The 25248-nt window shown below is 47.7% G+C and overlaps 10 protein-coding genes across 10 annotated transcripts; 4 read left to right on the top strand and 6 right to left on the bottom strand.

Moving 5' to 3' along the window:
• Positions 1-420: 420 nt before the first annotated feature.
• Positions 421-3440, bottom strand: DFJ58DRAFT_744845 (uncharacterized protein). The gene is made up of 6 exons (XM_041387352.1): positions 3124-3440; positions 2915-3065; positions 2720-2859; positions 2575-2672; positions 2180-2519; positions 421-2118 (listed from the first exon to the last, which is right to left on the bottom strand). Exons 2-6 carry the CDS (start codon positions 3025-3027, stop codon positions 434-436), a joined length of 2376 nt encoding a protein of 791 aa, XP_041245253.1. The 5' UTR covers positions 3028-3065; positions 3124-3440; the 3' UTR covers positions 421-433.
• DFJ58DRAFT_913288 (uncharacterized protein) lies at positions 3110-4520 on the top strand (the record flags this gene model as incomplete). Its single annotated transcript, XM_041395318.1, has 6 exons — positions 3110-3234; positions 3673-3717; positions 3808-3925; positions 4064-4193; positions 4239-4285; positions 4347-4520. The coding sequence occupies 6 exons, from the start codon at positions 3110-3112 to the stop codon at positions 4518-4520; spliced, it is 639 nt and encodes a 212-aa protein (XP_041245252.1).
• A 2749-nt stretch (positions 4521-7269) lies between these two features.
• DFJ58DRAFT_781812 (uncharacterized protein) lies at positions 7270-8756 on the bottom strand. The gene is made up of 5 exons (XM_041389807.1): positions 8621-8756; positions 8499-8520; positions 8214-8449; positions 7475-8161; positions 7270-7418 (listed from the first exon to the last, which is right to left on the bottom strand). Exons 3-4 carry the CDS (start codon positions 8278-8280, stop codon positions 7704-7706), a joined length of 525 nt encoding a protein of 174 aa, XP_041245251.1. The 5' UTR covers positions 8281-8449; positions 8499-8520; positions 8621-8756; the 3' UTR covers positions 7270-7418; positions 7475-7703.
• A 153-nt stretch (positions 8757-8909) lies between these two features.
• Positions 8910-9501, bottom strand: DFJ58DRAFT_682585 (uncharacterized protein). The gene is made up of 2 exons (XM_041383246.1): positions 9156-9501; positions 8910-9100 (listed from the first exon to the last, which is right to left on the bottom strand). The coding sequence occupies exons 1-2, from the start codon at positions 9469-9471 to the stop codon at positions 9069-9071; spliced, it is 348 nt and encodes a 115-aa protein (XP_041245250.1). The 5' UTR covers positions 9472-9501; the 3' UTR covers positions 8910-9068.
• Positions 9502-10524: 1023 nt separating this feature from the next.
• DFJ58DRAFT_296373 (uncharacterized protein) lies at positions 10525-11796 on the top strand. Its single transcript, XM_041379728.1, has 8 exons — positions 10525-10802; positions 10857-10907; positions 10961-11135; positions 11184-11262; positions 11314-11364; positions 11413-11511; positions 11564-11611; positions 11659-11796. Exons 1-8 carry the CDS (start codon positions 10757-10759, stop codon positions 11770-11772), a joined length of 663 nt encoding a protein of 220 aa, XP_041245249.1. The 5' UTR covers positions 10525-10756; the 3' UTR covers positions 11773-11796.
• A 242-nt stretch (positions 11797-12038) lies between these two features.
• On the bottom strand, positions 12039-12449 carry DFJ58DRAFT_658572 (uncharacterized protein; the record flags this gene model as incomplete). The annotated part of the gene is made up of 1 exon (XM_041382037.1): positions 12039-12449. A coding segment is annotated over one exon (411 nt), but the record flags the coding sequence as incomplete, so codon positions are not given.
• Positions 12450-14339: 1890 nt separating this feature from the next.
• Positions 14340-15459, bottom strand: DFJ58DRAFT_715800 (uncharacterized protein; the record flags this gene model as incomplete). Its single annotated transcript, XM_041384162.1, has 6 exons — positions 14340-14486; positions 14538-14678; positions 14707-14867; positions 14919-14997; positions 15032-15333; positions 15390-15459. 6 exons carry the CDS (start codon positions 15457-15459, stop codon positions 14340-14342), a joined length of 900 nt encoding a protein of 299 aa, XP_041245247.1.
• A 399-nt stretch (positions 15460-15858) lies between these two features.
• On the top strand, positions 15859-17739 carry DFJ58DRAFT_876323 (Scramblase-domain-containing protein; the record flags this gene model as incomplete). The annotated part of the gene is made up of 10 exons (XM_041394449.1): positions 15859-15875; positions 15910-16230; positions 16293-16351; positions 16421-16560; positions 16615-16772; positions 16833-17013; positions 17077-17092; positions 17161-17267; positions 17348-17366; positions 17415-17739. The coding sequence occupies 10 exons, from the start codon at positions 15859-15861 to the stop codon at positions 17495-17497; spliced, it is 1101 nt and encodes a 366-aa protein (XP_041245246.1). The 3' UTR covers positions 17498-17739.
• Positions 17740-18606: 867 nt separating this feature from the next.
• On the bottom strand, positions 18607-19579 carry DFJ58DRAFT_913284 (uncharacterized protein; the record flags this gene model as incomplete). Its single annotated transcript, XM_041395317.1, has 3 exons — positions 19104-19579; positions 18880-19050; positions 18607-18821 (listed from the first exon to the last, which is right to left on the bottom strand). The coding sequence occupies exons 1-3, from the start codon at positions 19555-19557 to the stop codon at positions 18607-18609; spliced, it is 840 nt and encodes a 279-aa protein (XP_041245245.1). The 5' UTR covers positions 19558-19579.
• A 3460-nt stretch (positions 19580-23039) lies between these two features.
• On the top strand, positions 23040-25117 carry DFJ58DRAFT_701839 (major facilitator superfamily domain-containing protein; the record flags this gene model as incomplete). Its single annotated transcript, XM_041383612.1, has 8 exons — positions 23040-23213; positions 23271-23336; positions 23404-23564; positions 23618-23752; positions 23806-23962; positions 24010-24496; positions 24558-25005; positions 25061-25117. 7 exons carry the CDS (start codon positions 23040-23042, stop codon positions 24809-24811), a joined length of 1434 nt encoding a protein of 477 aa, XP_041245244.1. The 3' UTR covers positions 24812-25005; positions 25061-25117.
• Between the last annotated feature and the right edge of the window lie 131 nt (positions 25118-25248).

Raw genomic sequence — 25248 nt, 5'->3', positions numbered from 1 at the left:
GAAAGCTTTGAGTGCACCTGCTCGTGTGGCTGCGTCGCCAGAAATAGTGGTGCAGTTGGCAGTCGCAGGGACGAGCTTATGGACAAGCTCGAGCTCCCTGTCAACAGCCAATAGCACCTTGCCTTTCCCTACACCTGGTGGACCTTGTCCGATCGCTATAAAGGATGGAGGCATACGCTTCTTCATCAACTTTCTAGATCTGATCAGAGCCGAAAGTGTTGGTGCGTAAGAACAGATGTAGAGATCCTCCGGGCATGGCTCCTTGGAGCGATCTGCCTTTGTTTGAAAGGGTTAGCTGCGTGGAGAGGAATGGACGTGAAAGCTGCAGTTGGACACAGCCAGATTCGAGAGTGGCGCTTTAGTTTGAGGACGTGCTCGAGTACGTTGACAATGGGAAACATGATCTCGTCCCATATTATCCGCGAGAGTACTATTAGATCCGTCTCGGCTCAGTTGGATTCATCCGAGATGCTTGTCGTATTGCCCTGGTGAAGCGATCATTGAGATTGTTCAGATCTGCGAGAGTGACAGACGGAAAGGGAACATGATGGGGGTCTCCTGACGTCGGGATAATGATGGCGCTGCACAAGTGTTGACTCGCAATGAGGATAATGACCGGGCCATGGCGTGCTGCTGCTTGTAGGTCTTTGTATGAAGGTGGGAGTAGGAACCGTGAGAACGCTCGAAGATCATGTATCTCAGCTACCGCAGCTTCCCATTGCTTCAGAAGTCTCCTATACTCTGTTGCTGCCCGATCAACAGCAGCTCTGTCGGTGATAATTGCAGAACTCTGTGCGAAATTGGAAATGTGCTTGCTCAGCTCCAAATAATTGTGCGCCAGTCTCGGATTTGCTGATTCGAGGTCTGCAACTGGAGTCCTGAGTCGAGATGCCAGTGACCATTGCTGGCCACGACCTTGCTCCAGAAGTTCAACTGCCTGTTGTAAATTACCACAACGTATGACACATGAGGCTGCATCTACAGGAAATGATTGTGCATCACGAAAAGCGGTTGCAGCCTCACGCCGTGAGATAAGCGATGATCGCGTCATCACGTGGCTGTCGAAAAGCTCAAAGCACATCTGGTATGCTTCGAGGGCAGATTGATGTTGATGAAGTTCTGCTTGGCGAGCCCAGTCAATAGCCTCTTTGATACGCCGAGGAAATCCTTGACTAGGATGACTGGATGCCATTCGTCGGAAGTTCTCCATTGCGAGCGATAAATCAGCAGAGTTGTGTAGAATCTGGTAACGAGATAAACAGGCCGTCCGCAGCCACGCGTAGCTGAAACACCTGTCCGGGTGTAGTGAAGGCAGAACCGCCAATGATTGTTGGCAGAAAGTAATGGCCTCCTCAACATCTTCATTCACCTGAGTGTGCGTGAAACGAGAGCAGAGCGCTGAGCTAAAATTGTAAAGATTCACATGGCGCCTTGGATCGTCAAGCTGCATTAAGCGAAGGGATTCGCGATACAGATCAATGGCCTCGTTAAGATCGTCGCTGACATCTGATTTATCATATCTGGTTTCAAGCGCGTTGGCCAGGTTGCCAAGCGTGGTGTCACGGTGTGGATGCCCAGGTGGGCACAACATCAGGGCCTCGCGATAGAGGCTGATAGCTCGGGTGATGTCATCAATTTCGCCGCTTATGTCGCTACGGGTGAGGAGGGTGCTCCCTAGGTTGTTCAATGACGAATACCAAGATTCGTTCCCAACAGGGCGCAGGTACAGCGCTTCTTCTTGCAAAAAGATGGCCTCATCGAGGTCATTACATTTGCCTTGGTGATTAAAGCGGAACACGAGTGATAAGGACAAGCTGATCAGGTAGGTATCGTAGTCAGCATGTCCCTCGGGGCACAGTCGAACGGCTTCACGACAAAGTTGTATAGTCTCGTCTATATCATCAATGCTGCCACACTGTTGGAAGCGGGCTTCGACGGCCTGTGCAAGCCAGTGAAGGGCACTGGGACGGAGTTGATGGCCCAGAGGACAGAACTCGAGGACGACTCTTCGAAGGTGGATGTCTGCATCAGATGCATCAGTTGGAAGATCGTTGCATCCACCAATCACATAGTCGACACCATTTTCCCCTGCCGCAATGCTACAAAGGTAGGTGTCCTCTGGACAGAGGTAGTAGCTCATGATAGAGTTGTACGGCTTCACGGATGTCGGCAGCAGTACGTTTCTTCTTGTAGCGCCAAGTCAGCGCTGTGGTGAGATTATATAGAGATAAGGGATGATCGGGATGGTGCTGCGGACGCAATGCAAGGGCGTCGCGGAAGAGGGAAGTGGTGGTATTGATGTCCTCACGATGGTTTTCGATATAGCCTTCAAGGCGTGCATACGCAAGATTGGTAAGAGCTGTTGCGTGGTCTAGATGGCTGACCGGACACCGGTCCAGAACTAACTGAAAACGCTCTACAGCATCGTTCAGGTGAGAGACCTTCTTGCTCGTCACGTATTTGGCCAATCGTGCGTGGCCCACATCTGTGTCTCGCGCAATTTTGTAGTCTACGAGGGACTGCAGTGGGTTTCCGTCAGAAAAAGCTAAGATGACATAGTCCGGCATCACTCACTTCAAACAGTGCGCCGTTTTGATTGTCGGAAGTATGTATAATGGCAACCTTCAGTGTGAGGAAAGGATGGACACCGCGCACGGGTGGGAAGGATATATCTGCGAGACATTAGTATATGGGCATGAACGAGGGGCAAGTTACTCACTGAATGGCTGACCTCCATGATTGAGTAGTTCATCCCACGACATTTGAAGTTTTCCGATCACTTCTCCACTGCCTAGCATTCGATCGACCTCATAGGACGCCCTGATTTCCGCTGATAATGCAGGTGAGGTATGTGATGATCTATAAACCGATGATCAGTTCTCGCATCGCGTCAGAAAGTCTTTATGGACTTTACAGAATCACAGTATCCCCCCACGCTACTGATTGTTCGGATGATAAGACCCTGATAGCCGATTTCCAGCGTTTCCTCGAGTCGACATCGATGGACACATAAATGCCAGCGGGCATGCGCCTGGAGGGGACTCAAAGATTCTTTCCGTTGATGACTGTAGATAGAGTGTGAGGATCATGAAACAAATACCAAGATAATATGGAGGAACTCACTTTCAAGTCTGATATGTCGTTCTTCTGGGCTACTACGCGTAATTGTGGGACGAAATTTCAAACGACGAATGACACGCAGCATCAGAAATTGAGAGGGATTCAGAATGAATGGTAGGAGAAGGCTGAGGGTAGGCGGAATGAGTGGGACTGTGGTTAGAGTTCAACTTAAGAGGGAGAGGAGAAGAGGTTGAGGCCTGGCGCCTAGGATTCAGGCCAGAACATGCTGCAGTGCACGTGTATTTCCATGTTGTCGCTGGAGTCGGCACGATAGACGCTGGTATGACATCAAGCGCTGGGAATCGAGATCACCAACCACTGACCAGGATTAGTGGAAGAATATTCGTAAAATGATGACAAATGCTAACTTGGGGAAGGTTCAAGCGCTTACGCGGCACACCCACTAAGAACAGACGAAGGAGATAAACTGAACTCTCCTGCGACACACTCGAAAGTTGAAACGTTGAAAACTTAATGGCATAGTACTTACAGTATATAAAAGGCAGTGCTTCTATTGCAGACGCGGGAATTCCCTCTTGTGTGAGATTCAAGGCAAGGCCGCGCCCTCGACGGCGATTTTGCAGAATACATCGTATAGTAAGCACAGCTCAGCGCTCAGCACACTAGTACTCATCCTTCCCATGTGATCGAGTGATCCCCATTCCCAATTCGAATTTCATGTCGTAGCCACCAAAAGAAGCTATACAAGATCAAGAACCTCACAGATGAAGAATCCACCCTTCTGGAACCAGCCGCATGCGCAATACACGGCCTCGATAAACTCATCCCACCCGTCGGAATCGAAGTCCTCATCTTAGGCGCAGGCTCTACTGGCCTCATCCTCGCACAGCTCCTCAAGCTCAACGGCGCCCCGCATCGTCATCGCCGCTAACTCAAGATGGACATTGCCCGATAACTCGAGGCTGGTGATGAATACATACAGCTTGGCCGCAGGAACCCCGATGCGCAGTGGCAAAAACTCAAAGACGATAACCCGTATGGATTTGATGTGGTGGTCGAAGCTACGGGGGCGGAGAAGATCGCGGATATGTCGATTGGGTATGTACGGAGGGGTGTGTCGTTGCTGAGCGATGATTTACGGAGTATGTGGGAATAAGGCGCTCGTTCATTGGCCACGTCCAAGATATTTGGTGATGAGATTACTGTGAGTGTGTTATTTTTAGTGCTGAGATGTGATGCTAATGATGTACCTTCTATATCTGAAGATCATCGGCTCGTTCTCGCAGATGTACTGCTTCCCACGAGCAGTCGCATACCTCGATAGCGGAAAAGTCAAAGTGAAGGGAATGGCGACAGATGCCTTCAAGCTTGAGGATTACCAACTAGCCATAGACAAGATGAAGAGCAGAGGAGTGTTGAAGATCGCGATCAAGTCATGAGCGCAGATCCGCATCGTGATGGTGCTCCTGCACATAAGTAATACCCTTCATCTGTATCTTATCGCGGCTCGACGCCATGCATGATCCCCATCCCTGTGTCGTCAAAGCCGACGTGAGGCTCCTAACTCATGTATCATGGCGGCACGACTTGATGCGTTCGGCTCGTAAATGTCACAGTTGCTGTACATATCAGAAGGAAACTGAGCGCTAAGTACTGATTTTTGACCCTGTACAAGCCACACAAGTATGATAGAATTCGACGTGTCGCCACAACCCGCCCAATTCTATCATACGCATACGCCTTGTATTCGAATGCAATCTGCTCAATGCTGTGGAGTCGTCTAGGTGGCTTTCCACCCCCGCACGGAAGGGTGATAAAGGCAAGACGAAGATGAAGATCAAGGCGTCTGAGCACTGAGTCGTGGTCATGGACCAAGACCCGTTTCAGTGCCCGCTCGTTATCTTGATAGAATCATACTTGCGATTGTCAATTTGAGGTCGATTCGCTACTGATTGAGGACTCACGAGGAACAAGAAAGTCCAGTCTCCCAGCTTGGGGTTGAGTAATAAGAATCCAACGCCACGCAGTGATGTTTGGGTAGTGCAAGCCGCTAACGCATAATAGGATTCAACGTGTTGACACATGCTTTTTTCTATTATACGAATGCGCCTGGTAACTGGGTATTCGGTTGCGGTGGATGCAGTGCTGTGGAGTCTAGTCTAGATGGATGGTTTTCTAATCCCGCACGGTGATGGTGGGCGATAGAAGAAAAAGAATCAGATCAAGATCGTTGACTCAGTGGGTTCAAGGTATCCCGTCTGAGTGATAACCGATTTGTATGCGGGCCCCCCTCTACGCCCGCCATGGCAATTGTCAATTTGAGGGCGATTTACTACTGAGCTGAGGGACTTACCGAGGAGTTTCTACAGTTCCTCATCTCCCAGGCTGAGTACTGACACTGTGAAGCGAATTCAAAGGGAGGAGTGAGGTGATATTTGAGTGCACTTGCGACCATGCAGGAGCAAGCGACGCACCACTGAAGACTAGTGAATCAGCTATCGAACCCGCCGAACATCCTCCGAGTCCTCTCCAAGTAGGTTATTTTCGTAGCTTTTGAACCACCTCGGACACCATCGATAGTCTACATAGGAAACGAGTGCTGAAATGATAAGTTCAAGATAGAACCGCGCATAAGTCACGGGTTATTGGTCAGCACTGGCAAGTTAACGTTCAACGTTCAGGTCTTCAAGTTCACACTCATTACATAGTACTTACTCTAGCACTTCCAGACTATGAACTCATTTAGCTGGTAAACTGTCGTGTCGGAACGATTGGACTACTAGCATCGGCTGGTCGTAGAAGTCTCACCAACCAAACCCATGCCTTACTCTCCTCCACCACACACCATCTTTTCAGCGAGGTTATGCCCTTTCTCGATTTCCAAACCGAAGGACCAGTTTTGGAAGGACTCCGAGTTCAGGATGCAAACCCACCAGGAAACCGTGCCATCTCAGTCTGTTCAGGATGGACTCATCACGATTTACATATGAGGAACAGTCCTCTGCGCATTTGGGACGCAGGCTAGTAATCCGGAGAAGGTTTGAAGCGCCTGTTGGTCAATAATAATACGTTGGTCATCGCAAGGTGTGTTTTCTTATTAAACTACATAGACGACCGTTGAGCTAATTTATCATGATTGTAGAATGCTTGAAATGCTGAGCATATTCATGAGTTTTGAGCAGTCGAACCGGTATACCATTGGTACGTGATATTTAAGTCTTATTGTGCGTCAGCTAACAATTAGAATCATCGACATTTGCATTTGTCCTCAATCAGCCAACGAGGCTGGTGAACGCTTGGCTATATTGCTGAAGAACCGCGAGCCGTCCTGTCGATGTTTGCCAGATAAATCTTCCGTACGCATCGTCCTTTTCGTGTTTTAGTCATGGACCTCCACGGTTCACATATTCTCTGGGTGCGGTTCATAGCACTCCCTCACCAATCACACTAAATTCATCCAATCCCGCAGATTCACCGACCATTCACGCAGATGAACTCACGCATGTTCGTCCAAGTGGCGTTGACATTCATCTGTCGATAGCAGTTGCCTACAGTTAGGACCAAGTTGGCGAGAAACTTCAGAAGTATCCTGTGGCATAGGCCCACTGTATTATGCATTATGATAATGAGACGAAGGTTTGGTGCATATTATAATGAGTCATTTACCAGAAGAAAGATGATCAGTCTTTTTCGCGCACATGTTAGCCTTGATCTTTGGTACTCCTGACTGGCAGAGAATGGCACGTATCTTATGGTTATTGCAGGTCCTGGGTATGCTTCAAAATGAAGTACCGTCAACACTAATGTCACCGTTCCTACAGCCCCAGTGACCAAAGATGACGCCTTGCAGCATTCGGGGAGCGTTGGGCTTGAGATGCAGGATGGCTTCCCTTATCTTGCATTATCGTGGTTTCGGCGTTTCTGAAGGAGAACCACGCAACGTTGCTGATTTCGAATCGCACCTGCAAGATTGCTAAAGCGTCATATTTTGGGCTCGCTCTCGTCCACAAGACTTCATTGCGGATAAAATTTTCGTGATAGGATCTGCAACGAGTGGACTCCAGGTCGCAGAATTGGTGGTCAACGACGGCGCTCTAGAAGCCGGTATGGCGCATTGTCCCATTCTGGATAGTATTTTGAGTTTTTCGCTACTAATGCCCCCATTGAATCACAAATTCCAGCGAAAGCGACCATAACAAGCGCCTCCCGAACCTGAGGCTTTCGTTTTGGGTGCGTGTTGACTACACCAGAAAAAGACTCGGTCTCAGTCCAATTTTTACTTGCGCTGTCGGAAAGCCGGAGAGTCGCATTTGTGAACTCCCCTCCAAACTTGCTAGGTATTTCTTTAACTCAACTTTGGTTGGCGGAGGAAGCTTCTCAACGATACAATAAGGGAATCATTGTAGATCGACCACAATTCAACTGAACTGCGCTACCTTTTGCCACCAAGTCGCGATGAGTTGCAGAATGGCATGTGTGGTTTTTTCGGCCCGAAAACAAACACCTTCGTGAGACACTGTCAAAAAGTGCGTCCCGTGGTGGGGGGCCCGTCCGAAGTTTGATTCTACGCTGAGTCCGAAGCTTTACGCAAGGTACTAAAGTAACTTTGCTCGTAGGTAGTATCACCACATGAGCTTAGCTCCAGCCTGGTTCTTCCTCACTTCCTCCAGTACGAAATTCCAGCTATTACACACGTATGTCCCTGGTCGCACGAAAAATGGTTGGGATGAATTTTCCTTGCTTGCTAATAATATGTTTTCCAGCTGAGCGTCACCTCGACACATTATCATCTGGCGCAAGTAGTTGAGGCAGTGACGGCTCAGAGCTGCATTGCTGCTTTCTCCAACAATATTTTCTCGTAGGATATCGAGGCAACGCAATTGGTGGAACATCGAGATCGAGAATGGGTGATCAGGCTGTTCCCCCAAATAAACGAGCCCGTTACCCGGCGTTAGGCTGGCCCACTCCGCCCTCCCATCTTCAGTGTTTATCTGATAATGTGCTGAATCCTCGAAGGCCATCAGGACTGGACTAGTCTGTGCTAGGGGCAACAGTCGAGGAAAATCGTCGCCGACAAACGCTGCGGTGAAAGATCAATGCATGATTCACTTCTTGGCTGCAGGCTCGCTCACAATAGGCCTTGTTCGTTTTTTCATCGACTTGAAGTCTGCAGAAGAAGAGTATCATGCTAATCTTCATAAAAATGCAGAGAGCGAGAATCCAGAGCCGGGTTTCTGGAGTTGTTAGTATGCATTGTTGCGTCCATACAAACAAGTCGTCAGCTTACTCCTGCACTGTTATATTAACAGCAACGGACGTACTATGCTATGCGTGTACACTTCCTTGTTCTCGTTTTGCTCATTCTGATGTAAGTGATATTTAAATAGCTCTCATCGGCATTGATCAGTTATGGGCAGTGTCTGGCAGAATATTTACCCGGTATGTTTCTAATTAGCAGAGTGTTACGGCTGCCAGTAAGAAGACGGCGGTAACACTACTAAGATAGCGTTGATCATGATGCTGATGAACACTAGTGTAGTTGGCAATCAATTCACAGGCTACACCGGAAGTTGCACAAGTCAGACAGATCACACGTGGTGGAAAAACGAATAGCGATGGACGCTAGGCTTAATGGGCGGATAGATGAGACACCCTGTGCAAACCTAATATTAGGCAAACATTCGTATAGATCACATGAACTGTTACGGTTCAGAAGATTTCTGTTGATTAATATTGACCGTCGGTGCTGCTTGCCGCACCGTCCAATTTGTCGCAAAGCTTACCCGTCACAATACGGCTACTTAATATGTACCAGGCTCTCTCATGAAAAAAAAACTATTTTTGATCCAAGAGGCGTTCGCTAGTAAATCCACATTGTACACTGGCGTTGTATATCCTTCATTTTTCTACCATGTTCTAAGGCCACAAAGTTCACGTCAGACTTGGTGAACGAAGTCTCTGCCTGCGCAGCTCAGTTGCGTGCCTAGTTAAATCGTTTGACTCTGATACATGTATAGCCCTGCCCGTAAGACTAGTCAGAACACCATTAAACAATAGTAGACATAACGGTCTACCTGAAGGTCCCATATCCTTGCCTGTGACATTCACAAGACAACCAGGGCTAGAGCAGGAGACTGCAAATGTCTGGTATGACTGCGACTTGCACTGAAAGCTTGGCATACGATATGTATTTCCATATGACGCATTCATGTAGCCAATGTGTACCCTCGGTCGAGGAAGTTTCGACCATGACAGATTGTATAGGTCCAACTTATGTCTAGCTGGTAGAGACCAGACATCAAGAATTACAGAGTCGCCAAGATCCGAATAGAGCAAATCTTCTGTGCTGTTTCTTGGAGGGACAGTGAGTGAGAGGCTGCAGTTTTCCATGCCAAAATCAAGCACGCGAAACTGTGCGATGCTTTCGAACTAGAAAAAATTCAGTCTGTTGAATATATTCTTTATGAATAGCATACTTCTTGTGTTACGATAAGCCGTCGCTCGTATATAGGAGCTCTACTTTGTTCCACGGACTTATAGCGCTGAAACGGAGGGAGGATTTTCTGACGCTCTCTATTGGAAACTTGAGCGATTACTGGTGCATTGTTATAATTGGCTCGTGGGTAGAGCTCTTGAAATCAGGATTCTTATAGAGGATCTCGAGGTTGAGATATGGATTCTGGAACGGGAGTAGCTCGTCTGAAGTTGAAGCGGAGCGAAGGTCAACTCGAAGAAATCGATCCCAGACAATCATAGAAAAATCCAGATAGTGCATACAATCATTGATCGTTAGGAGCCAGATGGACAACGTCTGGTTGTATTTTGTCCTCCGCGGTAAATCCTCGAGATCTGGGTTTTTCAGCATGGTTTTCAATGAAATATATTAGCGAATCTTCTTACCTTCATCACCAAAATGAGTGACTTGATTGAGAGTTTGCATAACCTTCTCTGGGATTAGAAAATCTATGCAACATAACTGAGCGAGATTAGACGTAGAACTCAGTGAGCTTCAAGTTGATGTTGGATCTGCTTTCGAAATTTTAGAATGGTACTTATCTGAATAAGACAGTTTGACAACGTATAGGCTAGTAACTTGAAGCTATGATACCAGGCAGCGCTGAGAAGGATGATGATCAACGTGGCTGCGTGGAAAACTATACTTACAGCAAACCATTTGTGGGCAACAGCTCACCACAGGTGCTGCAGAAAATCACACCGGTTGTCATGTTCATAAGTTGCTCATATCGTAATCATGCCTGCCGATAATGATCCGATCGACAACTTGAATGCGACCAAAGACAGTACTGGTATAATCATTGATCCTCTGGAATTAAACTGATTCGCGCCCTTTGTGCCCTGCTTTGTCGGCTCCGTGATATACCAACCGAGCAGTGTGGCGAAGTTCCGTGGCCTGTTATTTGGCTTATTGCTTTCGACCGTACGCTCAGAATGATCTAGCATAGTATCATATTACTGCCACGGGCCGTGGCAAGTGGCCTCACAAACAAGGCTATGCCAGTGTACCAGACGGATTGTCGCCAGAAATTCTGCATTGCTGTACTGCACGCATTGATCCCGACGCGGATGAATTGACGCTCGAAGGTCTTGCCAAAACACCGTGTCATGTGTTTATTGCCAAATCGGTGGCGGCTTTGCCCATCCAACTCAACTCACCATGAACAACTTTCTGTATAAGCTGTCCATCATTAACCAATTATCAGGTATCGGGCATCTATCGTCACCACTACTTGTCACATGACTCAAGGACGCTACAGAATCTCAGTTGGACGAGTCAGTCATGATATGTATCAGAGGTTATGTCGATTGTAAGATAGCCTTCGAACTATCAACAGCATAGTCATGATGTCTTCAAATCCAGCTCCATCTGTTGATGCCATGACTGGTGGGAACAAGAGTCTCGAGGGGCCATTGTTCCGCGCGATGATCAGGGCCTGCCAGCTTGCCGGAAGAGTATACATCGCAACAGTGAATGATACAGGAGCCATCGCTGGATTAGCTCTCTGGTTTCCTCCAGGGAAAGTTCTTTGGCAAAAGTCAGTTGCGATCATCGCTGGTTACACAACTTCGCTGACCGTCAGAAGTGATGCACAGAGGAATCTTGGCTTTAACCAGTTCTTGGCGTCTCTGTCACCCAAGACCAGAGAATGGTGGATTAACACTGTAAGTAGTACTGATTCTTTCTGATTCTTGTCGTTGATATCTCTATCAAAGTACAGTGGTCCTGCGCTGGCCTCATTTATCGAAACGGCGCTGTCTCCTCATGTGTGTCCAATCCTGTTGTCCAAATTTTTTCTTTAAACTTTTTTTCAGACTGTTGAGAGCTCCTGGTATCTGAATTGTATTTGCGTCGATCCGAAGTATCAACATCAAGGAATCGCCACAAACCTGATCAAAATGGTGGAACAGCAGGTGTGGCGTTCCAACTGTTCGTTATGTGTGCATGATTTCATCTCATTTGCAGGCAATGACGACGTCCATCCTTGCGCTCTGCACAGATACCGATGACAACGTGCGTAATTGAAGGGGGTTGCTAAAAACTTGCTCATCGCGCTACAGGTTGCGGTATACAAGGCGCTCCACTTCCAATACAAGGGAGAAGCGCCCCTGCCAACTCCAGAAGATGAATATATCAATGTACATTGTTTCACTAAGCCTGGCGCAAGGGTGTAGGAGTCGCGTTCAACTGTATTGGCCCAGGCATGTCACGGTGGCGGCAGTTCGTGCACGGATCGTCAGAGATACAGGCGGTCTTATACCTACTGACAAATGTCTTGAGCATACTACTTTCAACTCGAACATATGAAATGAATAACCATGAGTTGGGAATGGGTATCCTGCACTACTACAATACTAGTTCTACTACTAAAAAGGGATTTTGTTCACTCACTTATCCAGAAGAGAGTCAGCTGCTTTGATCGCACGAGCAGTCACTGGACTTACAGCTGTATGATTGCTAATGGAGCAGGTTGCCGGTCTTTCCAATTGACAGAAACACTGTCGTATATCTCCCCCCAGTCTCTGCAGACGTGTGTAGCACCAACACGGTGCTGTTCGAAGTCTCGTGTGGTAAAATCTCCTGCTTCCAGTGTGAGATCTGCTTGGCAAAGTATCCATTGTCTTAAATAATTAAGACAGTGATGATTATGATCTTGATTATGTTGACCAGTGAGAGCCGCTCGGAAGAGCCTGAGACAGTGAAGCTGATGGAACATGGCCACGAAGAAAGCCCGGTTCTCTGCACCCAGAGCTACGTGTCCAGTCCCTGGGGGAGAAGTGGAAAGCCATTCGGTCTTGGCCTCTGGAAGGTCTAGCGTAAATCGTACACTTTCCTCCTCCACGAATCTCACTCTGCCCGCGTCAGTACTAGGGACTCAGGAAAGTCGTCACCCATGAAAGCTGAAAATATAAGTTAAGCTTATCCTAATCTCGGACAGAAAGTACACTGACTAAAACTTTTCTGCCGCCTTGGAGTGTGCTTTCGAGAAATTCTGGATGTTCAAGTTCTCCCTTGAGAATATTGTCTTGAATATGATGCTAGTAAGCACGATAGACACAATAGCGAGGGATACCATCATAATCAGGGAGACAGAACGTTCAAGTCGATTGTTGAACATGGTTTGAATCTGTGGACAGACGGATTCGATTGCAAACTAGTACTGAGAATTGTTAAAGGGTGTCACGGTTCGGGGTCGCAAGCACACATGCGAACAGGCTCATGTTTGGCCTGGAAGGTATTATGCGATGCATAGGATAGCATGCTAGGCTATTCAAATCTGCAGTGGGGCTATGCAATGCATCGTTGATGCAGATTCCATGGTCTGCGGCCGTGAAGAACCATAAGTAAGTCTAAATATAGTGCCCGAGTTGGCGTTGGCATCGGTTATCAGCCAATTTTAACATCGGTCCGTATTGGATCTCCGATCTGGATGTTTGTTTTCCTTTCCGCGTGGAGACTTATCATGTAAAATAATTCTACTTTCCTTTGTCGTGGAAAGCACACTGCATGACGAACTGTGCATGACTTCACTAGGGGACTTGCGTTGCGAACCTTGCTAGGCAATTATGTTACAGATTTAAGTTTTCTAGATTTTAGATCTAGATGTATATCAACGTTGATTACACAGCATGATGTCCATCCAACCTCCCCACTCCGAGTCATCTAGGCTATTAACCACACCAGCCAACGATCTACGTTGTAACTTTCCTCTCAATTCCACACTTCTCAGCTGTGAAACTCCTAACTAATGGACCTCCCTGCCAAGAAATACAGGCTCGTGTATCACTATAGTATCCTCCGAGTCAGCTCTAATGGCGGCATAAGCTCCTAAAATATACATTGAGTACGGAAAATGACGACTTCAATTCAATCCTAGTCACTACAATTACCTCCTCCAATATCCTGATGAGGTCGAGTGTGGTGCAGCGATTATATAGACCACAAATGCTGAGAGGATGATAAGAATTTTGGCAACCATGTTACAATGACAATGGGAGGATGGGTTATAATGGCGGAAGGAGATATCTTCCACAATTTATGTCTACGCGTTTCGCCGAATTATGTCCTAATTATTTCTGTCCATCAATCATGTTTAACTGGTATTTGCATGTGCGCTCGGTAACGTAGCATCGGAAGACTGATCCCCAAATCAGCATCAGCTGTTACAAGCTAGTCTCCCCTAGACCATATACGATATTATAAACCGGGAGGTAGTTGTTATCATCGCATGGTTTGTCCATTTCACCTTCCCAAACTGCTAGCGAGACAGTGATGGGTGAAGGACAAGGTGATTGTATCAACTTTAATACCTCGCTTACACCTCCGAGATGAAGTTATGCAAATGAAGATAGTCGTTCCTTCTTACTGTGGAACTGAGCTATAGCTTTTTCCCATACATGCATCGGTGAGGACGTAATTTCATCGTCAGACGCGCAGTGTGAAATAGCCCCTTCGTTCTCAGGCTGACCATTCCACAGCCTCATACATGCACCGGTGAGGACGTTAATTTCCATCGTCAGACGTGCAGTGTGAAAACACGCCCTTCGTTCTCAGGCTGGCCATATTACGATGCACTTTATTTGGTTTAGGCGAGGTTTTTTTGTAACTCACCAAACTAGCCAGTGTGGGAGCAATACTAATAATAAAGTTGAAACGGGCAGATGATATCTTGCAAAAAAACATGTAATTCAAAAGCTAAATATTTGTAGGTAACGTGGCATCATATACCCGAGCCTTACTATCACGGATTCTTCCTGGTTATATTACTGCTGTCAGAAGATGAGCTGTGATAGTAAAGCAGAGTGGTTTGAGTGATGTTAGAGGCCGTGTCTCTTGACCACGCAACCCCTGAAGCAATCCTTAGAATGATGAGCTGGGGCATCAAAACCTAGCAAATCATCGGTGTAAGACTCAATGTAGTAAGCGCATGCGAACGCACCACGAAGGTTCCCCAAACTATTCCTACCGCCGTCGCACTTGGGACGCCTTGGATATAGGTAGCAAGGTAGGCGATTCCCAGAACTGTGAAAGGGAGGGCAGACTCCACCAGAATTTCCGCAATGCCCGTGTAAGGACTCCACTGTTTCATCGTTGAGGACACATCGTACTCTGCGATGAAAGAATAACAGCCGATAGATTATCAATGCAGTTACAATAATGTTAAATCCGACAGTTAATGCGACCCATGAAATGCCGAATTGTGCAGCAAGGCCCTGCCATAGATCTGACGTTGGCATGGCACTCTGAATCACCATCATGACAGCCATAGCTGTACAAAGCAATGATTAGTTTGGTGCTGGATCAACAGCGTAGCACATACTGGCAGATCCCAAGTATATAATCGCAGGGATGACAATTACCGGCCAGCTTGACCCCCAAATAATGTAACAGCGATAAAGCTTTCAAGATGTATGGGCACCAGAGCTCAATAACGATATATGTCGTAAACTTACCAAGAGTTCCGTCTGTCAGAATATTTGCGGCACAGTCTGCCGCTGTGCCAAAGACATTGTACCAGGCGGCCATATTTGCAGCAAGAAATGCAGAGGTGCCACCAGGGTAGTTTTGTCTCTCTATCCACATCAGTTCGCAGAAAGCGTTATTACTTGCAAAGCTGATGGTCAAAAGAAGCAAGAGAAGGCCTCCGAAACACGTGTAGAATATCCTGAGCCGCACTGGCTTGGTTGAGATCATGAGCAGGTAGGTCGAGTAGGCATATAAGAATAAATTCCCTCCTATGCCGAGTACGAGCTGTCAACAAGAGACTATTACTCATAGGATAGAAAATCACCATAAACAACTGTGGAAATGGTATTTCCAATATACAGAGCACGCTCCGTAGCGAGCTCGGCGGACGCCATGAGGGACACGGAAAGGGAGACTGTAGGTTGATTGTAGAACTATCACTGGCTATCAGCACTTCAGCCGCACTAATAAATCAGCGATAGTTATAGGTTTACAGAAACGGCCGACGGAATCCTGATATCATTGTCAAGACTGGTCATCTAAATCATTGCCGCCGGCTTGATCCGTGATATGATGAGTGGCAGAATTTAGTAGCGGCAATTTGTAGTCTAGTACCAAAGTGGGAGCAGTGAATTCGAATCCCTCACGATGCGGTGATGCCGATACGGGCCCACCGAACAAATTTGAAGGCAGAAGGGCGCGCAAGTCACGGTTATTAGTCAGCACGGGCTAGCAGCGAGGCCGCCGGAAGGTAACGTTAAACCACTTACTCTAGCTGCTAGCATTTCCAGACCATGAACCCATTTAACTGGTAAACCGTCGCATCAGAATGATTGGACTACTAGCATTGGCAAGGTCGTAGAAGTCTCACCAACCCAAACCCATGTTTCGCTCTCCTCCACCACACGCAATCTTTTCAGCGAGGTTACGCCCTTTCTCGATTTCCCGACCGAAGGACAGGGTTTGGAAGGACTCCGAGTTCAGGACGCAAACCCCACCCAGGGAACCGTGCCATCCGAGGATGAGACATCACGTTTTACATACGAGGAACAGTCCTCTGCCCATGATTCGCAGCTTTGGGACACGAGTCAAAGAATGCCGTCCAGTAATCCGGAGGAAGGTTTGAAGCACCTGTTACTCAATAATAATACGTTGGTCATCACAAGGTGTGTTTTCTTATTGAACTACATAAATGGCTGTCGAGCTGATCAATTCGTCATGATTGTAGAAAGCTTGAAATGCTGAGCATATTCATGGGTTTTGAGCAGTCGAACCGGTATACTATTGGTACGTGATACTCAAGTCTTATTGTGGGTCATTTGACAATTGTAATCATCAATATCTGTTTTCAATTAGCAAACGAAGCTGGTGAACCGCTTGGCTATATTGCTGAAGAGCCACGAGGTATCCTGTCGATGTTTGCCAGACAAATCTTCCGCACGCATCGTCCGTTTCGTGCTTTAGTCATGGATCTTCACGGGTCACCTATTCTTTGGGTGCGGTCCATATTACTCCCTCCCTAGTCATAATAAATCCATCCAATCCCGTAGATTCGCCGACCATTCGCGTGGATAAACTCACGCATGTTCGTGCAACGGTTAAAAGACCTTCACGAGTATACACCAGAAGGAGAACCCGTCCTAGACACATTCGCAGAAGTCCAACAGGAATGGCATCTTTGGCGAAGACGATACCATCTCTTTCTTCGGTAATGCAATGCATCGCTTTTTTGTGTTGCCGGTACCGACTCCCGAGACTTGTGCCATAGTGATCAGCCCAGGCGCATCCTTTCCACCACCTCCGAGCCCCAGCCTGAGCCTCCGACAGATTCGTTCACCCAATTCGCCAAGATCGACGAGGGGCTCTGGGCGTGGCACTTCAACATGCTCGATGCGCGTGGGACACCCATTGCATCCGTCAACAGGGCGTTCCGCGGCTTTGGAAGAGAGGTAAGTTCCATAACCTATCGCCGCATTTCAAATGTCGTTCAGGGGCTCAATGATTCTTCGTAGATTTTCACTGATACAGGTTCTGACATGCCATGTTGCCGAGATGCCGATCTTACTGATGTGATTGGGGCGTATCACGGTTGATAGGACAATATGTCGTGACTTTTGACGCCACGCGCCCAGACGGATCTGATTCCAATCAGACGCCGCAGCAGCCCACAGTGATTAGGAACCTCACTCTTGACGAGCGTGCGGTAAATATATCTTGGTTGTTTCATCGTCATCACTTTTCTGACACTTTTCTTTTGTGCGGTATTGACTATTGATATTGTAGCTCGTGCTTGCGGCGGCAGGTCAGTAGCTCGAGCGTTTTCATGGATTTGGATATTGACGTCTGGCAGTTAACATCGACTATGATTATTTCTCGAGACATTCGGAGGGTCACGGATTGGGGTTCCCGATGTTGTGGAGCTCAGGGGAGTGAAGGTATTGGGTCATTTTATCGCACTGCTTTATGGCGCCGTTGGGACGCAGCAATTATATTGATGCAGAGATAATATCAATGTACCACAGCTAATCACCTTCTGGTCTCCAACAACTTCAGATCCTCCTGCTCGCGAGCACGCTGGCATCAAAGGTACTGCAGTTGTTTTCTTGATCGATGGATGCTAGACCAAATCCCAGAAAATCGTTGTGGTGGGCAGGTTTCGAACCTTTGAGACTGACAAACGTTGTTCGGGCTCATAGACATTATATGCTTGCGTTTAATCGTCACCGACAAGATATCTCGCTTCCTCGATGTGGATGATCGACCCAGCGAGTCAGACCTAAGATGAGGTGATGTAGTAACGACGGCAGGGCAGAAGCAACGGCAGATTTGTGAACGAGAGCCGTAAGGAAGAGTTTGGTGATAGATCTCGAACCACTCCCAACCGCACCATCCAGCGCCACCCTATAGTACTCCAATCATGACCATGTACACCCCGCAGTGCCTCTCCGCGCTCCTCCAGCCGTCCAGCGAGCCCAACTGCACCATCCAGCATCCTTCCCTACACCCTCACGTTGGTCCGTCTTGGTTCCCGGAGGCCAACAAGAACGAGCGGCAAGCATGCTCGACGTTGTTCGAGCGATTTCGTTGCCCACCACGCGTAGCGTCGAAGGAACGCGGGACTTACGCCAATGGTTCGTGGTACTTAATTGTAGCCTCGATACAGACTTTTTTTTCGAGTGGAATGAACTTCAATTACATTGACTAGTGTCACTATTGGATTCATAGCAATGTCATCTCCAGCTTCGCATGTAGGGTGCCCTCGTGGTCTACATATTCAGTCGTACTATAATAGCACAATGTCAGTCAGTTCGAGTTATGGAAGAGAAGTGTAAGAAATGCCTCCTCAATGGATAAACAGACTTACTCGTGCATTACCCAATCGCCCAGCTCTTTCCGATATGCGCAAAGTCATTTCGGGAGGAGGCTCACAATCAATGCCCTTAGTGGACCTTTAGTAGCCATTGGCCAACGGAAGCACGAGGAGTAGAGTTTATTGTGGATCATAAGTGCACCACAATTCATGAAGTCAAAACAAATTCAACCTACTGCCAAGGTGCAAGGGCCAGAAACTTTGTGTCTGTCAATGATAATGTGATTTTCAGCGCTTCAGGTGGGGTTGCACGGCTAAATTTCCGGCTGTGTGCCTCGATTAAAAGTACAGCGTTAAGACGCGCTGGAGGGCTAAGCCGACAAAGACCAATCCGGGCGTGCCATATTCCATCAGTAGACATCCTGAAGCGCAACCACCATATGCGTCCTGCAAGGGGTGCCATCACATCAATGAAGGAATAAAGCGAGAGACGTGGACCACGCACCCCCTGCAACAAATTCGTTGTAGCAGTGTTTAGTAGTGCGCAGACGTTTTTGGAACATCCTGATTCGCAAAACAACGTTGAACTGGTTGGCGAGTTCATCGCATGTATGTACCTGAATCTCATCTGGCGGGCAACTTAAAAAGCCTGTCAAAAGCCTGTCTTCGCGCGCTCCTAAGCATCAAAATCAGTGGTCTCTCCAATGGATATTACTGTGTACTACTTACGACCTCCAAGATATAGTTGCGTAAACATTTCATGGTCGCTAGTTATCGTGCATGCAATGCGCAAGTCGTACGTGCAATCAGAGGGATACCAGGAAGTCAATTCTTCGAGTGCCCAAAAGGCTTCTGGCCGATTATTCACAATTGCCCAATACAGTGCTGTGTGGCCCTCAATATTGAGTTGTGTCAGGATGTTGGAGAGCTCGGCAGCTGGAAGAGCAGCAGCGCAGGCATTGACATTTGAGGTCAAAGAAGAAGGGGTGAAATCAGGGGCTAAGACAATATCACGGATGCGGGATAGAACAGCTGCACGTTTCTGCTTCATGCGACGAAAGGAAAATATGAATGATTGACTGTATTGAATGGGATTTGCTGAGATCGAGCCATAGTACGAGGGAGGTGCGGTAGTGCTAGCAGTAGAACTGCTGTCATCAGAGGCTTTGGAATTGGTAGCCATTGATATCGTGGCAAGTGGTAGGGTGCAATCTTCCCTAGTCATCGAAATGCTGGAAAACATGCCTTTGCCATGCTTGCCGAGACTCGCGATTTGCTTATTCCTGGATCAAATAATACAGTGAATAGTGTAGATCTCATTCAAAGGTTGTCAGCTAAGTACGATGAGGTATATGATCGTGTCATCGCACTGGCAGCCTTCTCCATCCTCGTACTGTGAGCTTCCTTGTTTCACCCATCTTTCCTGCATGCAGCGTCCTTTGTTCTTACCCCACAGCTGAATGAGAAGCAGCTGATATATCGTGGGTGATACGACTGAAAGATTGACTAGAGAACCAAGCACGTAAACTAGCCTTCGCAGCTTCGTCACTTGCGTTCATCATAGATAGGTACGATTCCATGGCTTCTCCAAGTCTACCTGCCTGAAGGAGTGCAACGCACTGTTGCTTATGGGCAGTTTGCCACAATGACTCGAGGTCCCACCCGAAGAGCTGCACAAAAAAACTCAGTTGAGCACGAGAGTGATCTTCGGTTGGACCACACCAACATACCACAGTAAATTCCTCGTACATAGAATGAATTGGCGATCGCGAGAAGAAAGCGCCAGCGTTAACAGCGGCAGTAAAGTGGCTAACAGCGTCGTTGTGGTGCGTGGCATCCAAGGCTATGGTTCCAAGTTGGACATGCAGATATGCCTAATTTATGAAGTGCAGAACAATCAGTTAGAACACGAACTTGGGACTGGTTAAGTGCGTGGCACTCACTTCTACAACACGACAAGCAAGTGGATCGGTATCGGGAAAAGCGGCAGCTAGCTCCTGGACGCGTTGCCTCTTCATGTTCGTTTGCATTGAAGAGTGCAATAGTCTGAAAACCATAATGATTAATGAAGCACAGGGTATGCAGTAATATGACAACCTGCCTTAATCAAAAAAAGGATATGAGCCGTCTTTGGATCTCCATTCGCGGACACGAATGCGAGGTCAAAAACTTTGGCCGAGTCCCGGACTTGACCCTTTCCGCAGAGGGCAATGCCCTGGGAGATAAAGCCTGTCAAGGAGGGCTGAATGGTGACGGACTATGCAACGATGAAACTTAGTATTTCGTAAGGAGCCCTGATGGATCAACATATGTCACCTTGGTTGCATCCTCAACTGCCCGGTCCCAGTGGTGTTTGCGTGCCATAACGAATGAGCGGTTGGCGTACGAGGTGTGGTTGTTGTCATCAGCGCTGATCTCTTGTGTGAGTAACTCTTCGGCGGTAAATAAGTCGTCTGCGATGCATGCATTGCGCACTGCCGTGTTGATAGTGAGGATCCGTATAAAGCATGCTCAAGTTGCGGTATTAGGGTCAATGATGGAAGCATGCCTTTGAATCAGAAATTTCGGCTTTGGAATCAAAAAGACGCGAGACGAGACGGCGAAGGGGTGGGAAGTAGACGTACGCCGGTTTAGGGTCCTCGGTGGGCACTGCCCACTTCGAAATCTTATTATCTACATCTCCGCTGAGGATGTACTTGCCGTACACGGAGAAAGTGACGCATGTCACACAGCTTGAGTGTTGGAAGATGGCGATGGTGTGTTGATCTGAGAGCCGCCAGACGCAGACACGGTGGTCATATGATGCGGTGGCAACGAGCAAGCCAGCAGTTGCAGTGTACACAGCAATGCAAGGGATACCATCCAAATGTTCTGTTCAAGGAAAACCGACCCACTGCCAGGTCGATGTATCCCATTCCCGTATGGTAGGATCTATTTCATCGCCCCCTGAGAGAAGGCGAGTGCCATCAGGCATCCAGGCGAGTGACAAGTTGAGTTGAGTGTGAGCCTTGAACTTTGCGGCGCATTCTCTCGTTCTTGGATCATAAATTTCGATATGGCTAGATGTTGCGATCGCAAGAAGTTCACCAGATGGCGAATACCGAACACAGTGAACATGGTCACTACACTTAAATGGATTTCCTTGCGACTGCCATGTGTTTGTACTCCAGATCTTTGTCGTTTCGTCTGACGAGCCTGTGGCCAGTGCTGTTCCATCAGGAGAAAAGTCCAACGATACGAGCCAACTGAGGTAGTGGGCTTTGACTTTGGTGAGAGATTCCCCGCTCTCCCCGTGCCAGGCGATCAACACTCCGCTCTCATCACCGCTTGCTATCAATTGCCCGTCTGGTGATACTGCCAATGTCCGCACCTCACTGCGGTGACCCTCCATGTTCTTCAAAACAGCACCTGTTTTCAAGTCCCATAGACGAAGCGAGCTGTCCATTGAGCCAGTGACCATACGTCGTTCGTCGGGAAAGACTGCGATGGCGCGTATGAAGTCTATATGACCTTTGAAAGTTCGAAGGGGTTTGGTGCTTGGTACAAGGTGCGACTCCATTTCACTGGATTCGGGTTGATGGTGTCGAACGCGGTCGAAGTGCGTGCGATTGATTCTTCACTGCATGATGATTGACACGGCATTAACCTAGACTCCCAGGACTATCAGACGGCTAGGACGCGTGAGACTGCCTCGGCCCTCCACACCTGCTGCTGCATCGATATCAATATTGTAATAGGATCGATCATACCTGGGAGCTCTCATGGCTTTCGGGAGGGTGTCTCTGAAATGGCCGGTGATAAAGAGTCGACCGGTCCGAAGTGAGTTCAAAAGTTGTACTGAACAACTTGCGTTTGGTATTAGTATATAGCTCAGGGCACGCGTTGTTTTGGCTTATTCGAGAGAAACATACCGTTTTTGGACGCATGAGCCAGCGTGGGATTCGCGCCGTTCTCCGCGAATCATTTTGTGCCTTCGCTCCTGGAAATTGACAGTCCCGGTCCCCGGACTCCCAACAGGACCCAATTTTGCATTACAAATGTCGGCAGTCACAATTCGCAACCTCTCTGGCAACGTGCTTGCGTCTGGTAGTTATTCCTACTCATTCTGGCCAGCATGTGCACATCTTCCTGGTTGAACACATTTTTTCGCCACATCATGACTGCACATCTCGGATTGCAAACCTCACCCATTGGACCATCAGTTTCTCACATGAAAGGGAGACAGTGGGCACTATAGCTAACGCTCACTGACTGCAAGTCTGAATTGTTTATTTCTAACCCTCTTGCCAAACATGGTGAACACAACAGTGACGCGACGACTTGCTTGTTCAATTGCTATAACTTGGCTATGACGGTACAATGTTGTCTCGACCGTCTGTTTCCATGTATGCTTACCAAGAACCGCTGATCGCCAGAACTTATGCCTTAGGCTGTAGAACTGTATAAGCGCCACCTTCGAACTTCTATAACCCGGACAGGCTCATTTCGGAGTTTTCTCCCGTCCTCCAGTAGTATGCTGCTGGCAAAACCATATCGATAACGTGCAGGCTATAAATACAGATCAGGACTCAGATTCAGAGTCAAGGCGATTTAATTTCGCTGCCAGCGTCTTCTGCCTCTGGGCTCACAGAACTCTCGCTGGACTTTCAGCCCTGAGTCCCTAGGATGGATACCTCCAATTCTCATGAGATCATAGTAAACGAGATAACGCCGCTGTTCCATGCAGAGGCCTCGAAGAAGCCTAAAACACCTCTTCCAAAACGCCAGATAGGCATACTTATGATGCTGCAACTTGTGGAACCCATCGCTTCGACATCGATATACCCCTACATCAATCAGGTATGATTTTACAATGTCAATATTTTTCCTTGACGCAAATTTTCATTTTATTTTCAGCTTATCAGCGAACTTGGAATCACTAGGGGCAACCATGCGGCTGTAGGATATTATGCTGGAATCATTGTAGGTGGCGACATGACGACTTACGAGAATGGTTTTCTCATAGTCCACTATCGGATATACTCAACAGGAATCTCTGTTTTTCGTCGCGCAGGCACTGACGGTGCTGAGGTGGACTAGGCTGTCTGACCGTATTGGGCGCAAGCCGGTGTTGGTAATTGGTCTCTCGGGTGCTTGCATTTCGATACTGTGTTTCGGTCTCTCAAGGACCTTCTGGAGTCTTGTCATTAGGTGTGTCTTCAGCTGAAGGAGATACGCGATGCTGACATGCTAGGTTTGCCTAGCCGTTGCATGTGCGGTTTTCTAAATGGCAATGCGGGAGTTATGAAGACTATGGTGGGGGAATTAACGGACTCCACAAATATGGCTCAGGCATTTGCCATGTTCCCGATTGTCTGGTGCATTGGAGGCTTCGTCGGGTAAGTGGGGCCGTTGATTACGAAGATGGCAAATGATGAAATGGGCATGCCAGTCCTTTAATAGGTGGAATACTCGCGCGGCCGCAAGATAGTTGGCCTGCATTATTCGCCAATTCATTTTGGGGAAAATACCCATACTTTCTGCCTTGCGCAGTGGCAGCCTGTTGGATCGCCCTAGCCCTTTTAATGATGTCGATCTTTTCAGAAGAAGTAGGTTCATACCTGCATTATCGCACACGTTACTCACGATCGGGCAGACATTATCAACACAGCGTCGACCAATGGCATCAGCCACGCTCGGCGTTCCAAGTAGTGAATCACTGCCTCAACAATCCATGGCATATACCCCCTTGCAATATCTGCTCACGCCTACCGTTGTTGTTACAATTGCAAACTACGCCATGCTCGCTTCTCTTGACGTTTCTTTCGGGGCTCTTTTACCGCTGTTCCTTTCGACACCAACCAATCTTGGCGGCCTTGGATTTACTCCTTCGTCTATTGGCTCATGGCTGGCGTTTTTTGGAATCATGGTCGGTGTCTTTCAGGTATTATTCTTCGCCAAAATCGTCGATCGACTTGGTCCAAAGCGTCTATTCTGTATGTCAGTGTCATGCTTCCCATCAGTCATGGTCATGTTTCCGATAATGTCATGGCTTGTAAGCGCAAGGGGGGGTATTGATCATGTAGTCACGTTTACCTTGCTTTGCCAACTAGTCCTGATGATGATATGGAGTATGGCCTTTGGTATGTGTTGCGATAAAATCATTGTCATTATAACTTGTAACCTACTTCACTGGCATTACAGGGACTGTCTTCATGTTTATTACAGCCTCTGCCCCTACCAATACTGCCCTTGGCGCCATTCATGGTCTTGGCCAAACCTCGGCGTCAATGGCTCGTGCGGTTGGACCTGCCTTGGCGACTTCACTCTTTGCTGTATCGAAGGAACGCAATCTTCTTGCGGGAAATGCAGTATATGTCGTTTTGATTATACTGGGTGGCGCGTTGAGATGGTTGGGGTCGCAGTTACCGGATGAAATACAAGACAGGAATGAGTGAAGGGTCGGCACCATCTCACTTCACCATGGACAAGTACCCAGGAGCTTCAATAGAAACGTCAATTTTTACAGGGAATGCCACCATTCAAGCGCACTTCATACCTCTCTGGCACAGTCCACGTGAAGAAAACAATATTAATTCCATGTAGATTCGAAACATCACCTATATTTCAACATCAGCCACTTACCGTAGCGGTGGGTTTTTATATATATACAATTTTATGTCCATTGAGAATGAGACTCTATGTAGGGCAGTACTGACTACTAGTCTTGGAGCTTCGTGCTCCGTGCCCTCCTCCAAAACCCCAAATGCACTGGTGTAGGGTGTATCCCCACCAGCCTGCCGTTCCCGCCGGCTGTTTTAGATGGGCAATAGCGATGAGTTTATAACGGTATAGCCTTGCAACGCAAGGAATGAATTAATGTCCTCCCAATCGT

Source organism: Suillus subalutaceus (assembly GCF_016647625.1).
Source record: "Suillus subalutaceus strain FC151 chromosome Unknown DFJ58scaffold_37, whole genome shotgun sequence".
NCBI classification, from domain to species: domain Eukaryota; kingdom Fungi; phylum Basidiomycota; class Agaricomycetes; order Boletales; family Suillaceae; genus Suillus; species Suillus subalutaceus.
Note: the sequence above shows the minus strand (reverse complement) of the source record. Positions and strands in the feature narration are given on the sequence as shown.